Raw genomic sequence first — 21,732 nt, forward strand, 5'->3', positions numbered from 1 at the left:
AGAGATTTTGGAACTCAATGGAAGCAGGATCATTAAATATTATCAAGTGAAATAGTTTCTTGGTAAGCAGGACAATTATCAGGGGTAGATGGAATTCAAAACACAAAGAGATCTGCCACGATCCTATTGAATGGCAGAATGGGCTCCAAGGGGCTAAATGGCCTTCCCCAATTCACATGTTTGTCTGCCCCACCATTCATTACGATCTTTACTGAACTTCATTTTCCCACCCTCACCGGTGTCACAGAACCTCACTGACCTCCAGTGCTCACAGCTCAGAGCTGCAACCAACATTTAACTAAAAGACAATTCTGTATTAAACAGAGTCTCAAAGAACTGCGAGAAGCTGCAGACTTAGAACAAGAATTAATCAGAGATATGTCAGTGATTTAATCTTTTATTGACAACCAACCTTTTAGTTCAAATATATACAGCACAAGAGGATTTCTATATAAAATATACTAAGCTATCTGTACAGCATTTCATTCTAAATTAGTATATACATATGTACATTGTACAAATCCTGTAATCAGCAGGAGTAGACTGTAAACATGGTATACAACAGTAGGTAGTTAGCTTGAATTTACTTTAGTCTTGCTTGAATGATAAGTTACATTCACATTTTAAAAGTAATATACACTGTACACAAGTCTCAATTTGAAAACTTTTAAGTGCATAAACATTTGACCATTGGTTATACAATGCTGCAGAGTTCACTTGAATCTGTTTCTGTGTCTTGACCATTATCTCTGCAAAGGGGCAAACACAAGAATAATGTTAAGGACCATTTACTCAGCGCATGAAATGACATTGCAAGAGAACCATAGAGCGCGCTGCGGCCGCTCTACACAATATTAAACCAGTTTGTGAAGATGCAGTTCCATTATTGTGAGGTCTGTGGGCTGCTGTGGGCTTCTCATTCCCCACCTCTCCTAGTTAGGTCTTGTATTAGACTTTACACCAAAATCATGCACGTTTAAGTACACCGTTCTTTCAGTTGCTATTCATGCCTAATGACAGGTAAAATCCAGCAACATAGCAGTCAGCTCAGGCTACTGGAAGCAAAACATATTTGCAACAATATATTTGCTATATACCAGTCGAGATGACACCAGTGAAAAGCATCTTATTAAAGTTAGCCCTGGGTAGTTCCAGTTAATAAGATCATTGTAGAAGCCAGATGTGCTATGTAATGCCAAGCTCTGAAATCACAGCAGAACTGTAGTGCTGTGACTTAACAATATCCAAACAATCTCATGTATTTTCTTTACTGATCAGTTACCATCACATCACAAAGTCTGATTTAAAGCTTAATTAGATGTGAAATTCAATTTTGATCATAACCTCATTATCTACACGCCACAAGATCATAAGAGCAGAAGTAGAATATTCAGCCCACAGGGTGTACCTTGTATTCAATCAGATCACAGCTAATTTGATAATCCTCATCTCCATTATCCTGCCTTTTCCCCATAACCCTCGATTCCTTTACTGATTAAAAATTTGTCCCCTGGGCCACAGTGTGGTGTACTTGGGTTAAGCCTCTTCCTTATCCTGGAGTAGGGCCAACCTTTACTCTACCAGATCTATTTACAAAAGCAGAGAGATAAATTAAACAGTCCCTTCAATTTGTTACAGATTTGTTACAGAAAAACATTCCCAGTTGCACGTGTCTATTCTGGAACATTATGAAAAGCTCTCTGTTAAAATGGAGCTTCGGGCTAGGGTCTATTTTTATGAGAGCAGAACATCTCTCAACTATTTATTCTGTTAAATAGACAGTCCAAATCTTCAACTTGAGGATCCCTGGAGTTTGCAGTCAGTGGCAAACTAAACTGCATTTGATGTCTGTTTACTTGCACTGCACTTGTGTGCACGCACAAGGATTTTCTGGGACTTTTACATCGAAACTTAAGCTTATTAGAGTCAAACCAACAGAGCACCTCGACATGAGATCTGGAACCTATATAAAAGGGGCACATAATACTGTGTCTCCTTACCCTAACATGATGGAAGAATCCTTACTGGGATACACAGTCTAAACCATTAAGCATAAATGAGCTATTTCAAAGTCAAAACATGATAGAGAGGGGAAAGGGATGGCATTTAGAGAAATAAACAAAAAACTTTTAATTTAAAAAAAAATCTCTTAACAATAATTAAAATTTGAAGGAATGAGCCAGTGCAACTGTAAAAGTTGATCTTCAGTATCGGAGGGGTTATTAGGCAGTAAATAAGGCTTATCATATTGCTAAATTTACTTAGTCCTGAATAAACAAGCCCTAATATGTATATGAATGCCAAAGAGGGATTTAGGTGTCCACAAAATATTAGGATGTAATTACAGCTGAAGGGATGCCATAACTTACTAAGAGGAATGGAGCATAAGGAAAGGGTGTTTTAATTAAAGAGCATTGGTGAGACATCTGAAATACTGTGCGCAGTTTTGGTCTCTTTAATGAAGGAAGGATGTAAATGCAGTGGAGACAGTACAGAGGAGGTTTACGAGCTTGATACCTGGAATTAGTGACATGTCTGATGACGGTAGGTTCAACAGGTTAGGCTTGTTTCTACTGGGGTTCATAAGAGTGAGGTTTAACTATAAGATCCTGAAAGACCCTGACAAGGTGGCGTGGAAAAGATGGTTCCTCTTATGGAAATGCCCAGGAACAGGGTGGCACAGGGGCTAGCACTGCTACCGCACAGTGCCAGGGATCCACGTTCGATTCCACCCTGCCTGTGTGTCGTTTGAACGTTCTCCCCATGTCTGCGTGGGTTTCATCCAAAAATGTTCAGGTTAGGTGGATTAACCATGCTAATTTGCCCATAGTGTGTAGGCTAGGTGGATTAGCATTGGCAAGTGTGGGGTGGAGGGTTGGCCTGGATGGGATGTTCTTTGTTGGTCAGTATGGGCCGAATGGCTTACTTTCAGAATTCAATGATCTAGAGGCACAGTTTAAAAATTAAGGGTTGCCCATTTTAGGGAGAAATATATTGAGTGGCTATTTGGTGTACCTGCGGGCTTGAATGCAGAATTGCTCAATGAAATGCAGTTAGAGTGGGGCTTTTCGGAGACTCCCAACAATTAAGTGATGTATGTTTTATATTTCTGTGCTTGTGTCGTCACCAGAATTTCTATTTTTTCTATTGTCCCCATCCAACAGGCCATGGAGGAGGTCGACCAGGACAGAAACTCAAAAAGGAAAAATGTACCTGAAAACGTTTTACAAACTCACCGTAAATCTTCAAGTGCTTTCCTGTTCTTCATTCTAACCTCCTCATCAATTGGGTATAATTTAAAAATAATCAGTCCAAGTATAATGAGGAAAATCGGGGCGGGGGCCACCAACATCTTCAGAGTTAGATGCACTGCATTGGGCTGAACACATCCCCGGGTCACATAACCTGCAAAACTGAGGCAGACAAAGAAAGCGAAAAGATTGGTTCAGTACCTGCTACAGTAACCAGACAGACTTCACTAAACCACATTAGAAAGAGACCTAGATCTCTAAACAAAAAAAAGGACAATTTTTGTACATTCAAGAATTAGTATATTGATTTTGAACCTCATTGCACTATACAATAGGGGTGCACAGATTTTGTCGACAAAGAGTACACAAGTAGAAAGATGTAACCTTTCAAAACTAGACATTGTCAGTTGCATGTACATGTGGATACATTGATCAGTAAATTAAAATTTAAACTTGCTGCATCAGAAATGTAGGGAATGAGAAGTTATTTGGTCGGGAAAAAAATTATTTGGCTCCATATAACAACATTTATTAATATTTTCTAGCACGTGTTTTTAATTAATTTGGGATACTGCCACAATATGTCTCTTACATAAACAATTAGATCAAGGCACGCTGCACAAAAATAATAATTTGGTCCAGGCAACTTGGAAATGATTTCAGGCAATCTACAGATTAAATAAAATTCACATTAAAATCTATTGCTTCCAGTTGATCCAATTATTTATAGTGGTACTGTCCCTGCTTTTGAGCCAGAAGACCCAGATTCTAGTCCCAACTGTGCAATGGATGTGTCGTAACAACTCTGAACAGGTTGATAAAAAATATGTACAAGTGGAACTCCACACAATGATATAAACCCTCTTGAGCTTCCAGCTCTACCTTTGCTTACACATTACTGTCAGCCCCTAATTGGGTCCTACTGGTTGGTTTTGAGATGTGGGTGAAACTGGCTAAGATGCACTTACTGCCCAGTTTCTCTCACAGATTCTTTCACATTTATTGCCCAACTCTGGATCCCCCCTCACTGTGTATTTAATTGTGGGAGAAAATCGAAGTTACTGACTCGAGGCTCAACGTTGAGATTCCGAGGGACACTCCAGATGCAAATTTGGTGAAGAAGACGTAGAAGGAGTAAAATATTGCTTCATGCCCCACCGAGTCTGGATTCTTCAGCTTGAAATCATCAATAACATCAGGTAGCATGGACCTATTGAGACAGCAAATGGGAAGGCGGCTTAGTCTTGAATGAGAATAGACAAGCAGGAGGCTGGAAGAACACAGCAAGGCAGGCAGCATCAGGAGGGACAGGCAGGAGGCTGGAAGAACACAGCAAGCCAGGCAGCATCAGGAGGGACAGGCAGGAGGCTGGATGAACACAGCAAGCAGGCAGCATCAGGAGGGGCAGGCAGGAGACTGGAAGAACACAACAAGCCAGGCAGCATCAGGAGGGACAGGTAGGAGGCTGGGGAGCACAGCAAGTCAGGCAGCATCAGGAGGGACAGGTAGGAGGCTGGGGAGCACAGCAAGTCAGGCAGCATCAGGAGGGACAGGTAGGAGGCTGGGGAGCACAGCAAGTCAGGCAGCATCAGGAGGGACAGGTAGGAGGCTGGGAAGCATAGCAAGTCAGGCAGCATCAGGAGGTGGAGTAGTTGACGCTTTGGGTGTAACCCTTCTTCAGGACTGGGGGTGGGTGTTGCAGAGCTGCAGATAAAGGGGTTGGCAGGGAGCAGTGGAAAGGATGAAGTGACCTCTGAAGAAGTGACATAAGTGTCAATTACAATTTTAAATAGCAAGGCATCGGACACAGTTTATAAATTATAAAATCACCCTGGAAGTAGTGCCGGAATAGAACTGTTAATCTTGATTCAATGCTAACTAAGTATAATAAAAGTGAACAAAAACAGTACAATCATCACTAGCACTATGGAACAATGCCATAGAAAATGCTGCTGCAGGGACTGCTATGCTTCAGTAATATTTGGGCCAATCCATTCATTGTTCACCGTGCGACACAGAAAGAAGAAAGGCTTTCATTGGTAGAGGTTTAAATAATAATTATCCAGAATAATAGCAATTCCCAGATTGGATTGTATAAGTTAGGTACAAAAATTGTATTCAGTTTTGGCTGAATATAGCATTAAAACTCTGATTTTGTGATTACCAACCAAGTACATTAATAATTTAGGAATCAATCAATTTCATGTAATGAAGCCAGTGTACTTATTGGTGCAATGCATGAGCTCCTAAACTGAAGGAAAGCGTTAGGATGTGGAAGGTACTCCACTCTCCTACTGATAGCGTCAGTGAGAACACTGGGAAATGGTCATTTATACCATTTCACCACAGATTGGCTAATTTCCCATCAGATTAAAACAGCAGGAGATCTCTAATGACCCTACAGTCCGTTGCACTATGGGGTCATTGCGACTAATTTAGCAGAACACGGGGTAAAGAGATGTGGAGTAATGAAGGTGACAGCACACTGTTCGCTGAGATGGAGCACAACTTCATTTCTTTGTTAAAAATCACACAACACCAGGTTATAGTCCAACAGGTTTAATTGGAAGCACACTAGCTTTCAGAGCGTCGCTCCTTCATCAGGTGATAGTCGAGGACACAATTCTAAGGCACAGAATTTATAGCAAAAATTTACAGTGTGATGTAACTGAAATTATACATTGAAAAATACCTTGATTGTCTGTTGAGACTGAACAGATAATCAAGGTATTTTTCAATATATAATTTCAGTTACATCATACTGTAAATTTTTGCTATAAATTCTGTGTCTTAGAATTGTGTCCTCGACTATCACCTGATGAAGGAGCATTGCTCCAAAAGCTAATGTGCTTCCAATTAAATCTGTTGGACTATAACCTGGTGTTGTGTGATTTTTAACTTTGTACGCCCCAGTCCAACACCGGCATCTCCAAATCATAATTTCTTTGTCATGTTGCAGATTTTACAGACAAACTGCAATATCACTGGGCTACTGGCTTTGAAATTATGTTCCTCAGTTACTGGGGGACCCTTGGCATAATTCTGCTCAAGTATAATTGTAAGGTGCTGTAAGAAAAGGTCACTCACCATGGCAACAGGAAAGCAGCAGCAACACTCATCCCAGAGGCAAATGAGGCAACATAAGCCACAGCTAAATTGTTCTGTACCAGGACATTCAGGATAAGGAACGGGACAGCTGACTGTAAAGAGAGTGACAGAAAACATGCAAACGTGAAAACATGGAGGTACAGTATTATTACTCAGACAGCTCTGTAATGCACGGTGGGGGGGGGGGGGGGATGGGGAGGAGGGGAAAGAGATGCTGGCGTAGTGGTAGTGTCACTGGCCTAGGAATCCAGTTGTCAATGTCAAAGCTAATGCACAGATGACATGTGCTCAAAACTCATCGCATTTAAATTTAAATTCATTTAATAAATCTGAAATTTGGTGTCTATGCCAATTATCATCAATTGTCCTACAAGGTCACCTCACTCACTAATGCCCTTGAGGGAAGGAAATCTGCCATCCTCACTTGGTCTGGTCTACATATGACTCCAGACACACAGCAATGTGGTTGGCTTTTAACTATCCTCTGAAATGGCTCCAAAAAGCCAATCAGTTCAAGGGAAATCTGGGATTGGCAAAGAATAAAAAAGTAACACTCTCTAAAATATATAGTTCCTACAATTCCATTGACTGGAACCTTTGTCTAGGGTAATATAATCGCAAGGACAGATCATTTGTCAAATTCAGAAACATAGCTAGGACTGGCCAGGTGATCAATTAAGGTCTCAAGTCAGCAACTGGTGTGGCTGGATGTGCCACCCACTATTAAAGTTAACATTACCACAGAGAGTAGCTATCATCAACTTCAGCCACTGTGGTATGATGCAAGTAGAACGTGTCAAAATAAGGAACTTGACCTGGTCCTATTCTGAATGTGTGGGGAAATCCAAACTCCAAAACACGATGAACTTCCACGTAGACAAGCTGAATTAGAGACACAATGTGGATCGATGCAAGTCCAGAGTACAGCCAGTCGGTGATATTTTTGGCTATGAACTTTTTTATCTTTATAGATTACAGTTTGTACCTTGTGTATTGATATTTTGGAAGACTACACTGCAACATTATGATGAGTATCATAAATCTTTTGAAAGCACATTAGAGACATGTCTAGTTAATTTCTAAAAAAAAATCCCATTCCACTCAATACCTTTGTACTTCACGTGCTCAACGTACAGTACAGGAACAGAACAGAACGTGCCTCGAAATAAATAAATCAGAAAAGCGAAGTTTCCTGAAATAGTTCACATGGCATTAATAAGTCGGAGAACAAATGAAAACCCAAACTATTGTTAGATTTGAAATTCTTGGTGCATTAAAAAGGTAAGTGGCTCCATGGTCAGTCTAAGTTTGTATTGTGCAAACTGGATTTTGGTCGCATATTCAAAATAGCAGTATATTATTCAAGTCCATTACTTATAATCATGACAGGTTTTGAATAGATTTCTGGATCAGTAAATAATTTTGTTTAATAATTAAAGCTGGTTTTCTTTGAGAACATGGCTGAAGAGTGTGCAAAGATGCACAATGGTGTCTAATAAGCAGAATGCACACTGACTGTGTAGGCAGTATCCACTGGGCACTAAAGTGTTCACGTTGAATACTCCGGCAGAAGTGGTTGTTTCTGCTGTACTTTCTCAGCACACAAAACAAATGCTGCTGGTTTCTGGTGCTAACAATTAGCTCCACCAATTATCACCAGGGCAAGATTCAAAGAAGTAGCCCTCTGACGGATTCAATAAAATGAGTTGGATTTTAGTTTGTGACAGTGGTCCCACTCTCATGTACAAACCTTGGGGCTGAGTCCATCTCTCGTCAGTTTGTCCTTAAACTGGTCAATTGTACATGTTGAGCACTGCTGCCTCACAGCGCCAGGGACCTAGGTTTGATTCCACCCCCAGACAATTGCCTGTGTGGAGTTTGCATGTTCTTCCCGTGACTGTGTGGGTTTCACCTAGGTGCTCCAGTCTCCTCCCACTGTCCAAAGATTTGAAGCTTAGGAGGATTGGCCATGCTAAATTACCCATAATGTCCAGGGATGTGCTGGCTAGGTGGATTACCCATGGGAAATGTGAGATTACAGGGATCAGGGTGGGCCTGGGTCGGATGGTCTTCAGAGGGTGGGTGTGAACTCAATGGGCCAAATGGGATTGTGCAGGGATTCCATGATTGGCCATTAATTCGCTTGAGGGGTGGCTTCTGTCGCTCAACAACAGTAAGAGCTTCTGACAAGAGGTAGGAAGCCTTCTCCAATATTGTCATGCCACCGGGTGTAGTGGCCACTGCTGGTACTGCAGGAAAGTGAGATGGCTGGGATAGAAGGCAGGGATGAAATGGGGGAAGAGAAAAAGGTGGGGAGGGCAACCAAGGGGAAACGACCATGTGTTGCTTGTGGGGTGACTCTGATGGGTCCATTGAGACAGCAGACCAGCCTTCATCCACCAAGGGCCCACACAGTAAGAGGTGCCCGGCTGGACAGAGCTTGGGCCTCTCCCATCATTGGTTAAACACTAGCCATGGTGGGAGAGAACCCTTAAATGACTCTTCAATGGCCACCCATTCCAGTTGGCTCAGAGTCAATTGGGCAGCAGCCCCACTGCTGGTGCAACAGGAGGAGGGAGGTAAGTGTGGACACGGGACTGAGGCAGTTTACTCTCAATGTGCCCTCCCCAGCTCTCCAAGGTTACCTGCAGAGTGTTCGGCGTTGGCACACCTACTTCTGGAAGTCACTGCCTTGCAGGTCCACACAGCCGAAAGAAAATGAGAGAGAATGTTATTTACAAACTCTATCACCCACCGGCAGAGGGCTGTAAGATCCAGAACCGATACCTCACTTGCTTGCTATAAATTCTGAGGTAATGGGGTTAAACTCACCGAAATGCCGACATACACAGCTGTTTTTTTGCCAAATCTGGTCAAAAACCATTGCCAGAAAGGGATAGTCAATGTTGCTGAAAGCTGAAAGACAGTAAAGATATTTCCCATTACATCATAGGATTACATAGGCGGTGTTCAAACTTCACCCCTAAACTCCAGCACTGGAATGGGTTATCTTTAGGACAGCTAACCATGCATTCATTTACAATATAATACATTATGGGATAGTAAAAGAGATGTGCAGATTCAGGTCAGGGCATAATATACTGACAAAGCATCAACTTTACTTCAAAATCAAAGCGATTTTCTCCAAATGGATGACATGCTAAAGCATTTCCAATTTTGATAAAACTAGAATGGGATGAGAAGCAACAGTATCAACAAACGAAACGTGTCAACCCAAGCTATACAGAAGGCCACCCTCCAAAGGTTAGATACATTCTGCAGCAACTCTTTATCGGTCTCTTAACCTTTAACCTGCCGAATCACAAAAGCAATCCTTTCCAAAATACAGTCAGTTTCATGTTGCAAGATTTACAGCGTTACCTCCAGGCACCAATTTGTCTGTGCTGAAAAGCAAAACTAAAATGCTGGAGATCACAGCGGATTGGGCAGCATCCATGCAGAGAGTCTGGATGACTCGAAACATTAACTTGCTTTCTCTCTGTGGATGTTGCCCGACCTGCTATGATCTCCAGCGCTTTTGGTTTTCAGTACAGATTCCAGCACCTGCAGTAATTCCCTCTGAACGTGTACATGCTGTTTGTTCATGTGTACCCAAGACAGCATCCAGAACCAGATTACTGAGTAAATCCCAAGGAGATTAATGAACTTTACTACAATTTGCTATAAATTCATTTATAGAATGGAATTGCCCAACTTAAGTCATATATAGCCTTGCTTCCCTGAGATAATTATTATTTGAATTACTAGCAGATCATTTGAAAGGATAGGTTCCAAGAGAATGAGCTGAGTACAATTTCCTCTTTGTTCTCATGATCAGACTACATCCCACGTCTTGGAAAGGACTCTGTAACTTGCCCTTTAGATTCCACGCAAAGCTTTTAACAGTCTCAGTTCAAATAGAGGCACCCCCACCCTCCTGAACATGCATAACTATAACAAACTAATGCTGACAGTTACACTGTAAATTTAGCCAAACATCCGCTGAACGGCAAAAGGCTCTTTCAGAAATAGTTTTCCTTCCAAAAAGCCTGCAAGTGGCACGACAGTCTCTAAAGTTATTACTGTTGAAGAGTGATAATGAATATTGGAACATTGGAGGAGGACTAAACTTTGGAGGTCTCCAAGTCTGATTCAAGAAGCTAATGCACAAAATGTCCACGCACTTTGGCAGCAAGCTACATGTGCCTCAGTGTCCCTTACCCTGAATTTGAATAATCGCTCGGGACCTTTATTCAATTTTGAGTTCCACCAGCCACTTTTGAGACCTTTACTTTTACTGAAGAAAGTGTCTATCATTCAGTGAAGTTTGTATAAAAGAACACACATGCACTTCTCCATATCATGATGCCTGGGAAACAGCAGGACAAAGACGTTACTGTTCAGCTCAAGGACACCCACATTCTATTCACATTTCACTATCTGCTGAATGTGAATGCTGCGGGTTCCAACTGAAAGGGACACAATTTGCCATGCAAAGTTGTTCATTATAATCTAAAGTTACTTGAGCAGCTTTAGAAATCATAGAAATGAAGGGACGTCTGTAGACAAAACAAAACTAATGAAGCATTACCGTGCATCTTCTCTGCTGAATCAAATAACGCTTGCATTCAGCCAGCTGTTGATTTCTTTTAAAGAAAGCATCATGGATAAAGCTTCTTTCCTGTGTTCAACATTACGTCCACCTTTATGATGCATTTTTCTCTTTCTGGGCTAAATACCCGCATGTAGTTTAGGGATAAATTCTGATCAACAGCAAAGGATTGGGAAAGTAGGCTCAGTTTCCCAGAATGGTGATTCAGCTGGATCCACTCAATACCCCACATTATTTTGAACTTTTTCATTGCCCTAACTATTGCTTGCAATCTACCTCTGTCCATTGGAGTGATGCTCCCGCTCACATCGGCCTTTAGGCAGCTGCCTGACTCCCATTAGTGTCAGTGTTACCCAGCCATACCTCAATACACTCATTGTTTCTTATGGCAGTATCTGCAGCTTTCGCAGAATGAAACAGATTCCTCTCTGTCTCTGCCTCACATGGAACACTCACTTTCTCAACAAATACTGATAGCGACGCAGTAAAACATTGAGCAATGTGCTCTGTGATCAAAACTGTCTGGACTCCGGGAGATAACAAAGACTTTTCAGAACAAGAGTCTGGCAGCTTCACAGGCAGGCAGCAGTTTTAGGCGGCACGGTGGCTCAGTGGTTAGCACTGCTGCCTCACAGCACCAGGGACCCAGGTTCGATTCCCACCTCAGGCGACTGTCTGTGCAGAGTTTGCACATTCTCTCAGTGTCTGCGTGGGTTTCCTCCAGGTGCTCTGGTTTCCTCCCACAATCCAAAGCTGTGCAGGTCAGGTGAAGTGGCCATGCTAAAATTGACCATAGTGTTAGGGGCATTACTCAGGGGTAAATATAGGGCAGAGGAATGGGTCTGGGTGGGTTACACTTCAGAGGGTCAGTGTGGACTTGTTGGGCCAAATGGCCTGTTTCCATACTGTAGGAAATCTAATCCAATCCCAGACAGTGTTCACCCGCAGCCAATTCTTCCTATGCTGCCAACAAAAAATTTACCATTCTCGGTTGTAACTAACTTCTCCCCAAAACACAACCAGTTGTTTCTGCTTTTAGTTGCTCGCTGACCTGCTGTGCATTTTAAAAATTTTTTTTGACGTTTTTGTCAGTGCGTCTTCACTTATGTTTCTTTGCTCTCGATTCTCCAATTTTCACTCCCTCTCCTTCCTGTATACATCTGTAAACATTTTCTACTTTAATTTGTCCTTTCTCCCAATTATGAAGCTCCAAAATACTTCGATCATTCTCATATAACCTTACAGTCTGCGAAATTGGTCCACCCGATTCCCAAATTTCCTTTGCCTCCAAGTTTACTTTTCTAACTCTTTGTTTCTCAATTAAAGTGATTATGAGAAGTGATAATGAGGATCTCACTATCAAATTGAGACGGTTGCTAATTTTTGCAAAGCTAGTTCACAGCACAATCAACATGAAGTTGTTACTACTGTACAAAGGCATAGCTTACACTCTTACCATGATAACCAGCAGAATATTCTGGAAGTCATTGGGAAAACCAAGTGTGTAGGAGCAGTACAGGGCATAATTCCCTTCCAGCAGCTAAAAAAAAAGAGTTCATAGTCACTTAGAATATTTTGAACTGTAAATCATAAATGTACAAATTGATAACAACAGGTAAGACCATAAGACATAGGAGCGGAAGTAAAGCCATTCGGCCCATCGAGTCCACTCCGCAATTCCTCCGCAGGTGAACTTGTGACCCTGCAGCAGTACATCTCTTCGTGGGATACTTGGTTTTCAACCGTAAGATGTAGAAGCTGAAGGAGGTCATTCAGCCCATTGAGTCTGCTCTGCCATTCATCGGGATTATGGCTGATCTGATACTTCCCAACTCCGCTTTTCCATCTTTTCCCCATAAACCTCGTTTCATTTCTTCATCTGACCTGGGCATTGCTAGGCAGGCTGCAGTTGCCCAGAGGTCAGGTTAAAAATAAGCCACATTGTGGTGGGTCTGGAATCACATGTCAGCCAGAGCAGGTCATGATGGCAGACCTCCTTCCCCACGAGTGAAGCAGATGAGCTTTAATGATGCAATCAGTAGTCATTATTTGTCATCATTTGACTTGCTTCTTTTATCCCAGAACTTTACAGAATTCAAATTTCACCATCTGCTGTCATAGAGTTATATCTGGTGAGATTCAAACCAATATTCCCAGAACATTAGCTGGGAGCTCTGGACTGCTAATCCAATGACATTACCATCACACCAGGACCTCTTCCCAACTGAACACTCCCAAGCATACACATAGACACACCTAAGGCAATAAATTACCCAAGTTCTTTCTGCTTTCTCTTCTGAGAACTTGGAAACAATGTTAAAGGCAAATTCCCATCTTCGGCTGCATAATCTCTTTTACAGATTCTCCTGCATCTTGTACAGGACTCCCACCCCCGTACAGCCCCACATCGCCCTGACACCCTCCGTGCATATTTGTCTTGAATACTTATTTGTGAAACATTCCCCTTTCTAGTATTCTAAGACAAACAGGGAATTGGCTAAAATATCATCCCACTTTCAACTTCCCTGCCTCTCCAAGGTACCATTGGCATGTCACCATCAACCAGATCCCCACTCAGTTACTCAAATCTCTGAATTGTTTAAAGTGTTTTTCCACCTTTCCCCTGAGACAGTAGTGCAGAAGTAATCCACAAGTCCTCAATTCCATTTCTGGCTAAAATATTTGTAACATCCCAGCCTTGACAGTGCCCAGTGATAAAGAATTCCACAGCTTCCCCTATCCTCAGAGGAAATTCCTCCTGATCTGTCGTTCATGTGATTATGCACCCTGGTCCGAGACTCTCTCACAAGGAGAAGTAACCTCTCTGCATCTACCCTGTGAAGTCCTGCGAGAATCTTGTATGTTTCAGTAAGGTCGCCTCTCACTCTTCAAAACTCCAACAACCTACTCAGCATCTTCTAAGATAGTCTGTTCATACCTGGTATCCACCTAGTGAACATTTGTTGGACTGCTTCCAATGCCAGTATGTCTTCTTTAGAGAAGGAATCTAAAACTCTTCACACTATTCCAGCTGTGGTCTGACTAGTGTCTTGTTTAGGTTTAGCAAGAACTCCCTATTTTATACCCCATTCCCTCTGAAATAAAGGCTAATATTCCATTTGGCTTCCTGGTTATCTGCTGAACTTGGTTGCTAGCTTTTTGCGCTTCACGTACAAGGACTCCTTCATCCCATTGTTCTTTGGCTTTCTGCAGTCTTTCTCCATTTTTTCCCCACTGCATTGGAGCAGATCTGACTGGTCAGAAGAAGTGGAATTTGCTTTGAATTTGGCCATGCTGCATTATCCTTTAACGGGGGAACTCTTTCACACAGAGAGTGGTACGTGTATGGAATGAGCCGTCAGAGGAAGTGGTGGAGGCTGGTACAATTGCAACATTTAAGAGGCATTTGGATGGGTATATGAATAGGAAGGGTTTAGAGGGATATGGGCCACGTGCTGGCAGGTGGGACTAGATTGGGTTGGGATATCTGGTCGGCATGGACGGGTTGGACCGAAAGGTCTGTTTCCATGCTGTACATCTCTATGATTCTATGATCTTATTCTTCAGTTTGGTCCTAGTACATATAGGGTTAATTCATAAATCACCCATGACGACTGAATTGCAGAACAGTCACAAGGAGTGGAATGGCCTCCCCCGTCCGGGTTCGTGCCTCATTTTTGTCCAATTCATCTCCACCATCCCCTCTCTCATTAATCCTTCTTTAGTCACAGTAGTGCTAGCTACAGCTTCCTCCCCATGACAATACCACCTCAGAAATTCCCCATGGACTCACCTTCATTTACAATGTTGCCCCTTAGTGATATCACCTGCAGATCTACATGCACAGGGGTATTCGATGACTCTCAGTTCTACCTCTTTTTCATCTCCGCCTAGTGGGAAGGCCTAGAGATATTCTGGCCGGACTGTTAATCCGGAAACTCAGCTAATGTTCTGGCAACCTGGGATTGAAAGCCACTATAGCAGACGGTGAAACCTGAATTCAATAAAAATCTGGAATGAAGAGGCTAATGGTGACTATGAATCCATTGTTGATTGTTGGAAGAATCCATCTGGTTCACAAATGCCCTTACCTGGTCTGACAATGCGACTCCAGAGCCATAGCAATGCGATTGATTCTCAACTGTCGCCTGGGCCATTAGGGATGGGCAATAAATGTTGGCCTAGCCAGCGATGCCCTCATCCCATGAATGAATAAAACAACAAGTTCTTTGAGCACTTGCTTCAGATGAGCAGCAATTCCCTCCAGCTAGACACAGATCGTGATAGTCCTGAGCTTTGGTTTTTGTTGAACCCCCTCCATCCCATGCCTTTGTCAGTGTAACAGATGGATAGCAGGCTCTTTACAATACTGCCAATCTGCTTGACAGAGTTAAATGTTCACCCTGTATTCCTTCATTAAATATCGCACCAGCCTCCCTTCCACGTTCAACATAAGTACCTCAAGCAGGCTTGTGATTGTTTGATAACTAAACTATGTCGAATCACATTCAGCAGGAACAATTCAATAATTATTTTGGACATTCTGTTCAGAAATATTCATCTTACCATAAATGCCAATGATGTGAACAGGAAGCCAATTATCAATTTCACATAAGGTCCATGACTCATTACGAGTTTCAGTCCTTTCCCAAAGGAATAGGACTTCTGTGCTTTTCTGTTACATGGCTCTTGAAACAGAAATAAAGGATTAGAACTATGTATTACGTTTACAGCCAGTTGCACAACAAAAATTTTCAAAGAAACATAGATAAATTCCCTATGTGCTATTTTAAAATAGGTCTTACAAAGAACAAAAAAAAAGCAGAGGGACAGGCCCTTTGGCCCAACAAGACTATGTTAACATGTCACACCTTTCTGAACTAAAAACCTCTTCCCTCTGCACAGTCTGTATCACTCAATTCCCTGCCTATTCACATATTCTCAAGGTGCCTCTAAAAATGTTGCTATTGTGTCTGCTTCAATCACCTCCTCTTAATCTCATAGCTCTCCATGGAAATTAGCAAGTGTGTTAAACATGCATACAAACAACTTTGAGTGTAATTTGTCCCCTAATACAGTTAAACTTGCACTTTTATTGTAAAATTAACCTTTCCCAGAAATTACAGTACCGCATCTTGCCAAATTAGTATTACAGCTCTACAGGATTAATAGTCTGGCAAAAACTACAGCTACGGCCAGAAAACAGTTTGGGATTTTGCAATTCTACCAAGAAGATAGACAGTGAGAGGAGTTCTGTACTGGGATGAAATCACAACTTAACTCGACTGATCTTTATCACTGGAATCTAAAATCTTGAATAGTTATCAATCTCAGGAAATAAACTGTTTATCTTCCTGGTTCTTTTCCCCACCCTTTGAACAATGCTTAGTTCACTTCCTATGGGATTGGGAAATGGTTAGATTGTCTGAGTTTGATATTGTACTCCTGCAGCAGCAGACAACCTCAGATCAGTAATGTAATACCATACACGTAATTACTCCATGTGGAAAGACGTCAAATCACTTGCTGGCAGTGTCATCACACAAAGATAACATCTGATTCGGTTTCGACGCTTGGCCATTACACTTCCCACCCACACTACACAAAGCTTGCCAACCATGCTCTCATAAAGACCACTGATGTCCTGTACTATTTTCTTTTAAACCATTTGCTTTTACTGCTTATGCAATAAGGCAAATGGATACACTTCACTAACTCCTTAATGCTACCTAGGCAGTGCAGGCAAGGTTAGCCTCGCAATACAATAACATTCTTGGCAAATAACACTGTATTATGCACGACACAGCAGAACCAGTATTTGACTTGGCTGTTATTCATTAAAATGAATAAATAATCAGTTGAAAAGACATTTGAATTGGGTTAGTGCAATTAATATAATAAAACACATGATGCCTTCTTGGAGGCAATTACTTGGTGTTTTAGAGCCAAAAGAACTATGGACACATATTCAGTAACAGTTCAATTTGTTCAAGACTGAACCCACATCACAATTTAAAATAGACAAAAACTGCTGGAAAAACTCAGCAGATTCAGCAACATCTGTGGAGAGAATAACAGAATTAACATTTTGAGCCTGGTATGATTTCTTCTGAACCCAAAAGGTTATACTGGATTCGAAACTCTGCTTCTCTCTCTATAGATACAGCTGAGGATCCGAACTGTCGAGAGGTTAGGTGCTGGCGCATGGCTGAGAGTGCGGAGGGGAGGATCCGCCTGCCTCCGACTGCGGAGGGGAGGATCAAGAGGATGCAGCTGAATCTGCTGGCTTTCTCCAGCACTGTGTTTTTATTTCAAATTTCCAATATCTGCAATATTTCCTTCTTATCCACATCACAAGATGGTTTCAATGGTGGAACCTTTTGATGACAATCCTTGCAATCTCACTCACCATGAAAATAGCAGTGACTTTAAAATGCAGAAAAACCAGCTTTTAGGAACTGAGCAAGATTGGGGGCCAGAGAAACAGGGGCCAAAATATTCCCCTTGTTTGTTCAGACATCTGGCCCTTAACCATCTACTTTAGTATGGATCTGGACACAAAAGGAGGGATGGAACTGGATTTTCCTTGCTCTGCTCAGGAGATTACCTTGAGAAAGGTTGGCATGGTAGCTCAGTGGACAGCACTGCTGCCACACAGCTCCAGGGACCCAGGTTCGATTCCAGCCTTGGGAGACTGTCTGTCTGTGTGGAATTTGCATATTCTCCCTGTGTCTGTGTGGGTTTCCTCTGGTTTCTTCCCACAGTCTACAGGTTAAGTGGATTGGCCATGGGAAATGCAGGGTTATGGGGATAGGTGGGATGCTCTTTGAAGGATTGGTATGGACTCGATGGGCTGAATAGCCTTCTACCACACTGTAGAGATTCTGTAGGTGACTGGATGAAGGGCAATGTTGCATCAAGTTGCATTGGACATTTCTCTTTCTCTCATCTTGCTTTATAAGTGGTTCCTGTTACTAAAGGAATCAAGAGCCTGGTGTACTTGTTTGATCTCTTGTATGAGGGGATTGTTCTATTTTAAAGCAAGCACTCACAATGTAATTGCCCTTTCAGCTCAATGTCTGCTAATCAATTAAAATAGGCTAATTATAAAAAGCCATGTGAGGAGCAACATTTGATGCTTTTTTGATCAAATATAGCTCACACATCAGACAGTGAACAGTTGGAGTTTGACTGAGGAGATTATAAGACTTGATGTACTTTTCCAAAAAGTCGTCAAAAGATCAATTCCTTCCCAGTCCCTTTTAAAGAAACTAGAAGGTTACTGACTACAAGCTAACAAGATGTTTCTTTAAAAACCAGTGCCCATTTTCAACCTTGTGGTATGTAAAATTACTGGACTGACATGGACTGTTGAAAGCCCACCTTATGGGGGCAAAATACTGAGGGTATATTAGATAAATAGAGAAGTGGGGATTTTGCATGGCCATGGGGAGAAAGGTGAGCTGCTGGATTAATTCATTTGCTATTTCACAGACAAAATGGACTCAATGACTTCTGTCCTGTATCATTCCTTGAATGAACGACGATAAGCTATCACAAGATAGTATGTGAATGGATCACTGAATAGGTCAGTCTGCAGCAGAATTTACAGCAAGATTTCAGCAAAGCTACACTGCAGCAATGCAAAAACCAATCTCTGCTTTTTATTTTGATAGACAGCACTTCAGCACAAGGTAGAGCTGAACAGTGCAACTGCCAATTGCTGGAATAATCTATGCCTTGATATATTTATACCTCATCCTTCATTGAAAATATTACTGGTCACCTCTAGAACATTTCACTTCTTATAATAACCCTAGTCATAAACCAATAGTAGCAGAACAACAGGTAACTGATGGGAATGGACTGGTCTGGTTCACTGACCCCAATGCATTGAATTCAGAATTCTTGTCTTCAGTTATAAATCCATTTCAAACCAAACGATATTAAGAACTTTCTCCAGTCCCACTTTCTACCTTGTCTGACCGACTCGGATCTCCGAATATATTGCTTCCTCCCTTCTGTTCCATCCCTGTTTCGGCGCAAATGTTCAAATTCACTTACTAATGCTCTCCAACGTCCAGCCATGCAAAAACATCTTATAAAACTGTCCCTTTAAATAATGAATCTAGTCAGCTGCACTAAGTTTTCAAATGCCCAACATCTTGGTGTGGTTTGATAAAGCACCTCGGGATACCTCTTGCTGATGCATTTATCCAAATGTGCTGACCATGTTGCAGGACTGATTAGGAGTGGATTTTAATGCCTTGGTAAATTTGATTGCATTTGAATGTGGATGAGGCGAGTGGGTAGCAGGAAATAGTACTACAAACACACACAATGGAAAATACCAACACTTAGGAGCTATCAGACCTGGGGAGGGGGGAGAAACAGAGGTTGTAATGGGGAGTGGGGGGAGAAGTGAAAGGGAGAGAATTAAGAGTGTGAAAGAGAGCAAAAAAGTGAAAGAGCTTTGAATTATCTTTGAAAGCATCATTTTTGGAAGTTATCTCAAAATTGGCTTCAGTGAAAGTTTATTTAAACAAGAAATCTTTAGATAACTTACAAATCTGTGTTAATTTGTAACCACAGATTATTCTGGGGTATAACGTGTGCTTCATCAACCTGAACTGGCTGTAATGTGATTGATGAACTGAGGACATTGATTGGATAATGCAGAACTTCTACTGAATGGGTGCACTGATCTTCTATTAGTGATCTTCTACAGTGCAATTTTCTATAGCGTGAGGTCACAGAGGAACACAACCTGTCACATCATAGTATTCCCAAACTGGGCAGAGTGAAAAATAGGTTAATAAATGTAAAAAGGAGGCAGGGCTAAGGAAGTCTTATTCTCTTGTGGTGAAATGGTAGTGTCCCCAGCTCTGAAATTGGTACAGGTCCCACCTACCCCAGAGGTGGTACCAATGATGCTAAACAGGTTGCGATGAAAATGCATTTATCATTTTGGTAGAAAGTTGATTGAGGGTGTCTGTGGTGCATTGGTAGTGTCCCTACCTCTCTGCCAGGGGGCCCAAGCTCAAGTCTCACTTGCTCCCATGATGTGTAATAAGATCTCTGGATAGGCGGATTAGAAAATATATACATAGTACTTGCAGTTGTTGAAAACAGCACAATTTCATTTTGAAACTTAAAAGTTGAACATAATTTTAAATGCAGCTTCACTACATAAACAGGTCAAAAACAGTTATTTACCATCTCTCTCCTGGACTCCAGCAAACAGAATGATGGTGCACAGAATATACACTGCACCAATGACTCCCGCTGCCATCATGTAGGCACTTTTCTGCACAGAAAGAAAAAAAGTACTGGTCATTTGGTGCTTTCCAGAAGACAGATAAAAACTTGCAATGATAAGTTTCCATTTTACATACTTTGAAATCCAACAAATTCAGTGTGGATTATCTCTTTCAGAAGATAGATGAGAGAGTCGAGTGCTATTAATTTCACTAGACCAGATTCCAGATAAATCCCTGGAGACAGGGCTTGAAATATCACCATGGCAATAGAATTTAAATTCAACAAAGAAAAAAAAAATCTAGAATTGAAAACTGGTCTCAGCTAGTGATCTTGAAACTACCATTGACTGTTGTAAAAACCCAAATGGGTCACCAATTGCCTGGAGGGAAGGAAACCTGCTACAAATGCCAACCACATCAGTGACAGATTTCCTCCAGTACATTCCCAATGCCTGACGTTAGCTTAACTGGCCTGTACTGTCTTGTTTTCGCTCTCGCCTCCTTTCCTGAACAGTGCTGCTACTAACTTTCAATTCACTGTGACCATGCTGGAATTTTGGCAATTTTGGAAAATTACAGCCAATGCATCCATTTTCTCTACATTATCTCTATTAGAATCCCAAGATGCAGGCACTCAGGTGCTGGTCATGTATTGGATACAATTCTCTCAATTTCTCCAATACCTCTACATAGATTTTAATTTCCTCACTCCTTATAGGTCCCTAGGTTATATTCTACTTCTGGTGTGTAACTTTTGAATTTGACTAAAGAAGCCAAAGAGAAAACATATGCTTAACATCTCGGTCATTTCCTCATGGTATTTTCTATTGTCTTGGCTTCCAAGGGAACAACATTTACTTCATGATTTGGAGACGCCAGTGTTGAACTTGGGGTGTACAAAGTTAAAAATCACAATACCAGGTTATAGTCCAACAGGTTCAATTGGAAACACTAGCTTTCGGAGAGCTGCTGATGCCAAACCCCCTGATGAAGGAGTGGCGCTCTGAAAGTTAGTGCTTCCAATTAAACCTGTTGGGACTATAACCTGGTGTTGTGTGATTTTTAACATTTACTTCAGCTACTCTATCCCCTTTTATATACACACTAAAGCTCTTACAATTGGTTTGACTTTTACATTCCTGACTAGTTTATTCATACTTATTTTTTTCCCTTTTTAAATCAACTTGGCAGCACTTTGCTGCTTTTTAAATCATTGCGTATCCACAGATTAATATTCTTCTTTGTAGCATGATAAACTTCTTTTTTTAATCTAATATTATTGTAAATCCACTTAAGCAAAGATGGATTATTCTCACTGCATTTTTCTTTTGCAATTGAAAAAAATGTTATCAAAAGTATTGAAGTGTTTTTTAAAAAAATTCCTCCCCCTGTTTATTTATCACCCTACCTGTTATTATATGAGATTACTTACAGTATGGAAACAGGCCCTTTGGTTCAACAAGTCCACACCGACTCTCCGAAGGGCAACCCACCCAGACCC

General features: G+C 41.5%; 1 protein-coding gene across 1 annotated transcript in view; it reads right to left on the reverse strand.

Moving 5' to 3' along the window:
- Positions 1 to 384: 384 nt before the first annotated feature.
- Positions 385 to 21,732, reverse strand: part of mfsd2ab (major facilitator superfamily domain containing 2ab) — a 52,266-nt gene continuing 30,918 nt past the window's right edge. Inside the window, exons 7-14 of the mRNA XM_043717420.1 lie at positions 20,188 to 20,278; positions 15,538 to 15,659; positions 12,428 to 12,511; positions 9,192 to 9,275; positions 6,339 to 6,451; positions 4,318 to 4,461; positions 3,237 to 3,413; positions 385 to 749 (exon numbers count right to left, since the gene is read on the reverse strand). Coding sequence (XP_043573355.1) covers positions 695 to 749; positions 3,237 to 3,413; positions 4,318 to 4,461; positions 6,339 to 6,451; positions 9,192 to 9,275; positions 12,428 to 12,511; positions 15,538 to 15,659; positions 20,188 to 20,278 — 870 coding nt within the window. The 3' untranslated portion in view covers positions 385 to 694. The remainder of the gene's footprint in view (positions 750 to 3,236; positions 3,414 to 4,317; positions 4,462 to 6,338; positions 6,452 to 9,191; positions 9,276 to 12,427; positions 12,512 to 15,537; positions 15,660 to 20,187; positions 20,279 to 21,732) is intronic.

The sequence above is a fragment of the Chiloscyllium plagiosum genome, chromosome 27, assembly GCF_004010195.1.
Source record: "Chiloscyllium plagiosum isolate BGI_BamShark_2017 chromosome 27, ASM401019v2, whole genome shotgun sequence".
In the NCBI taxonomy this organism is placed as follows: Eukaryota; Metazoa; Chordata; class Chondrichthyes; order Orectolobiformes; family Hemiscylliidae; genus Chiloscyllium; species Chiloscyllium plagiosum.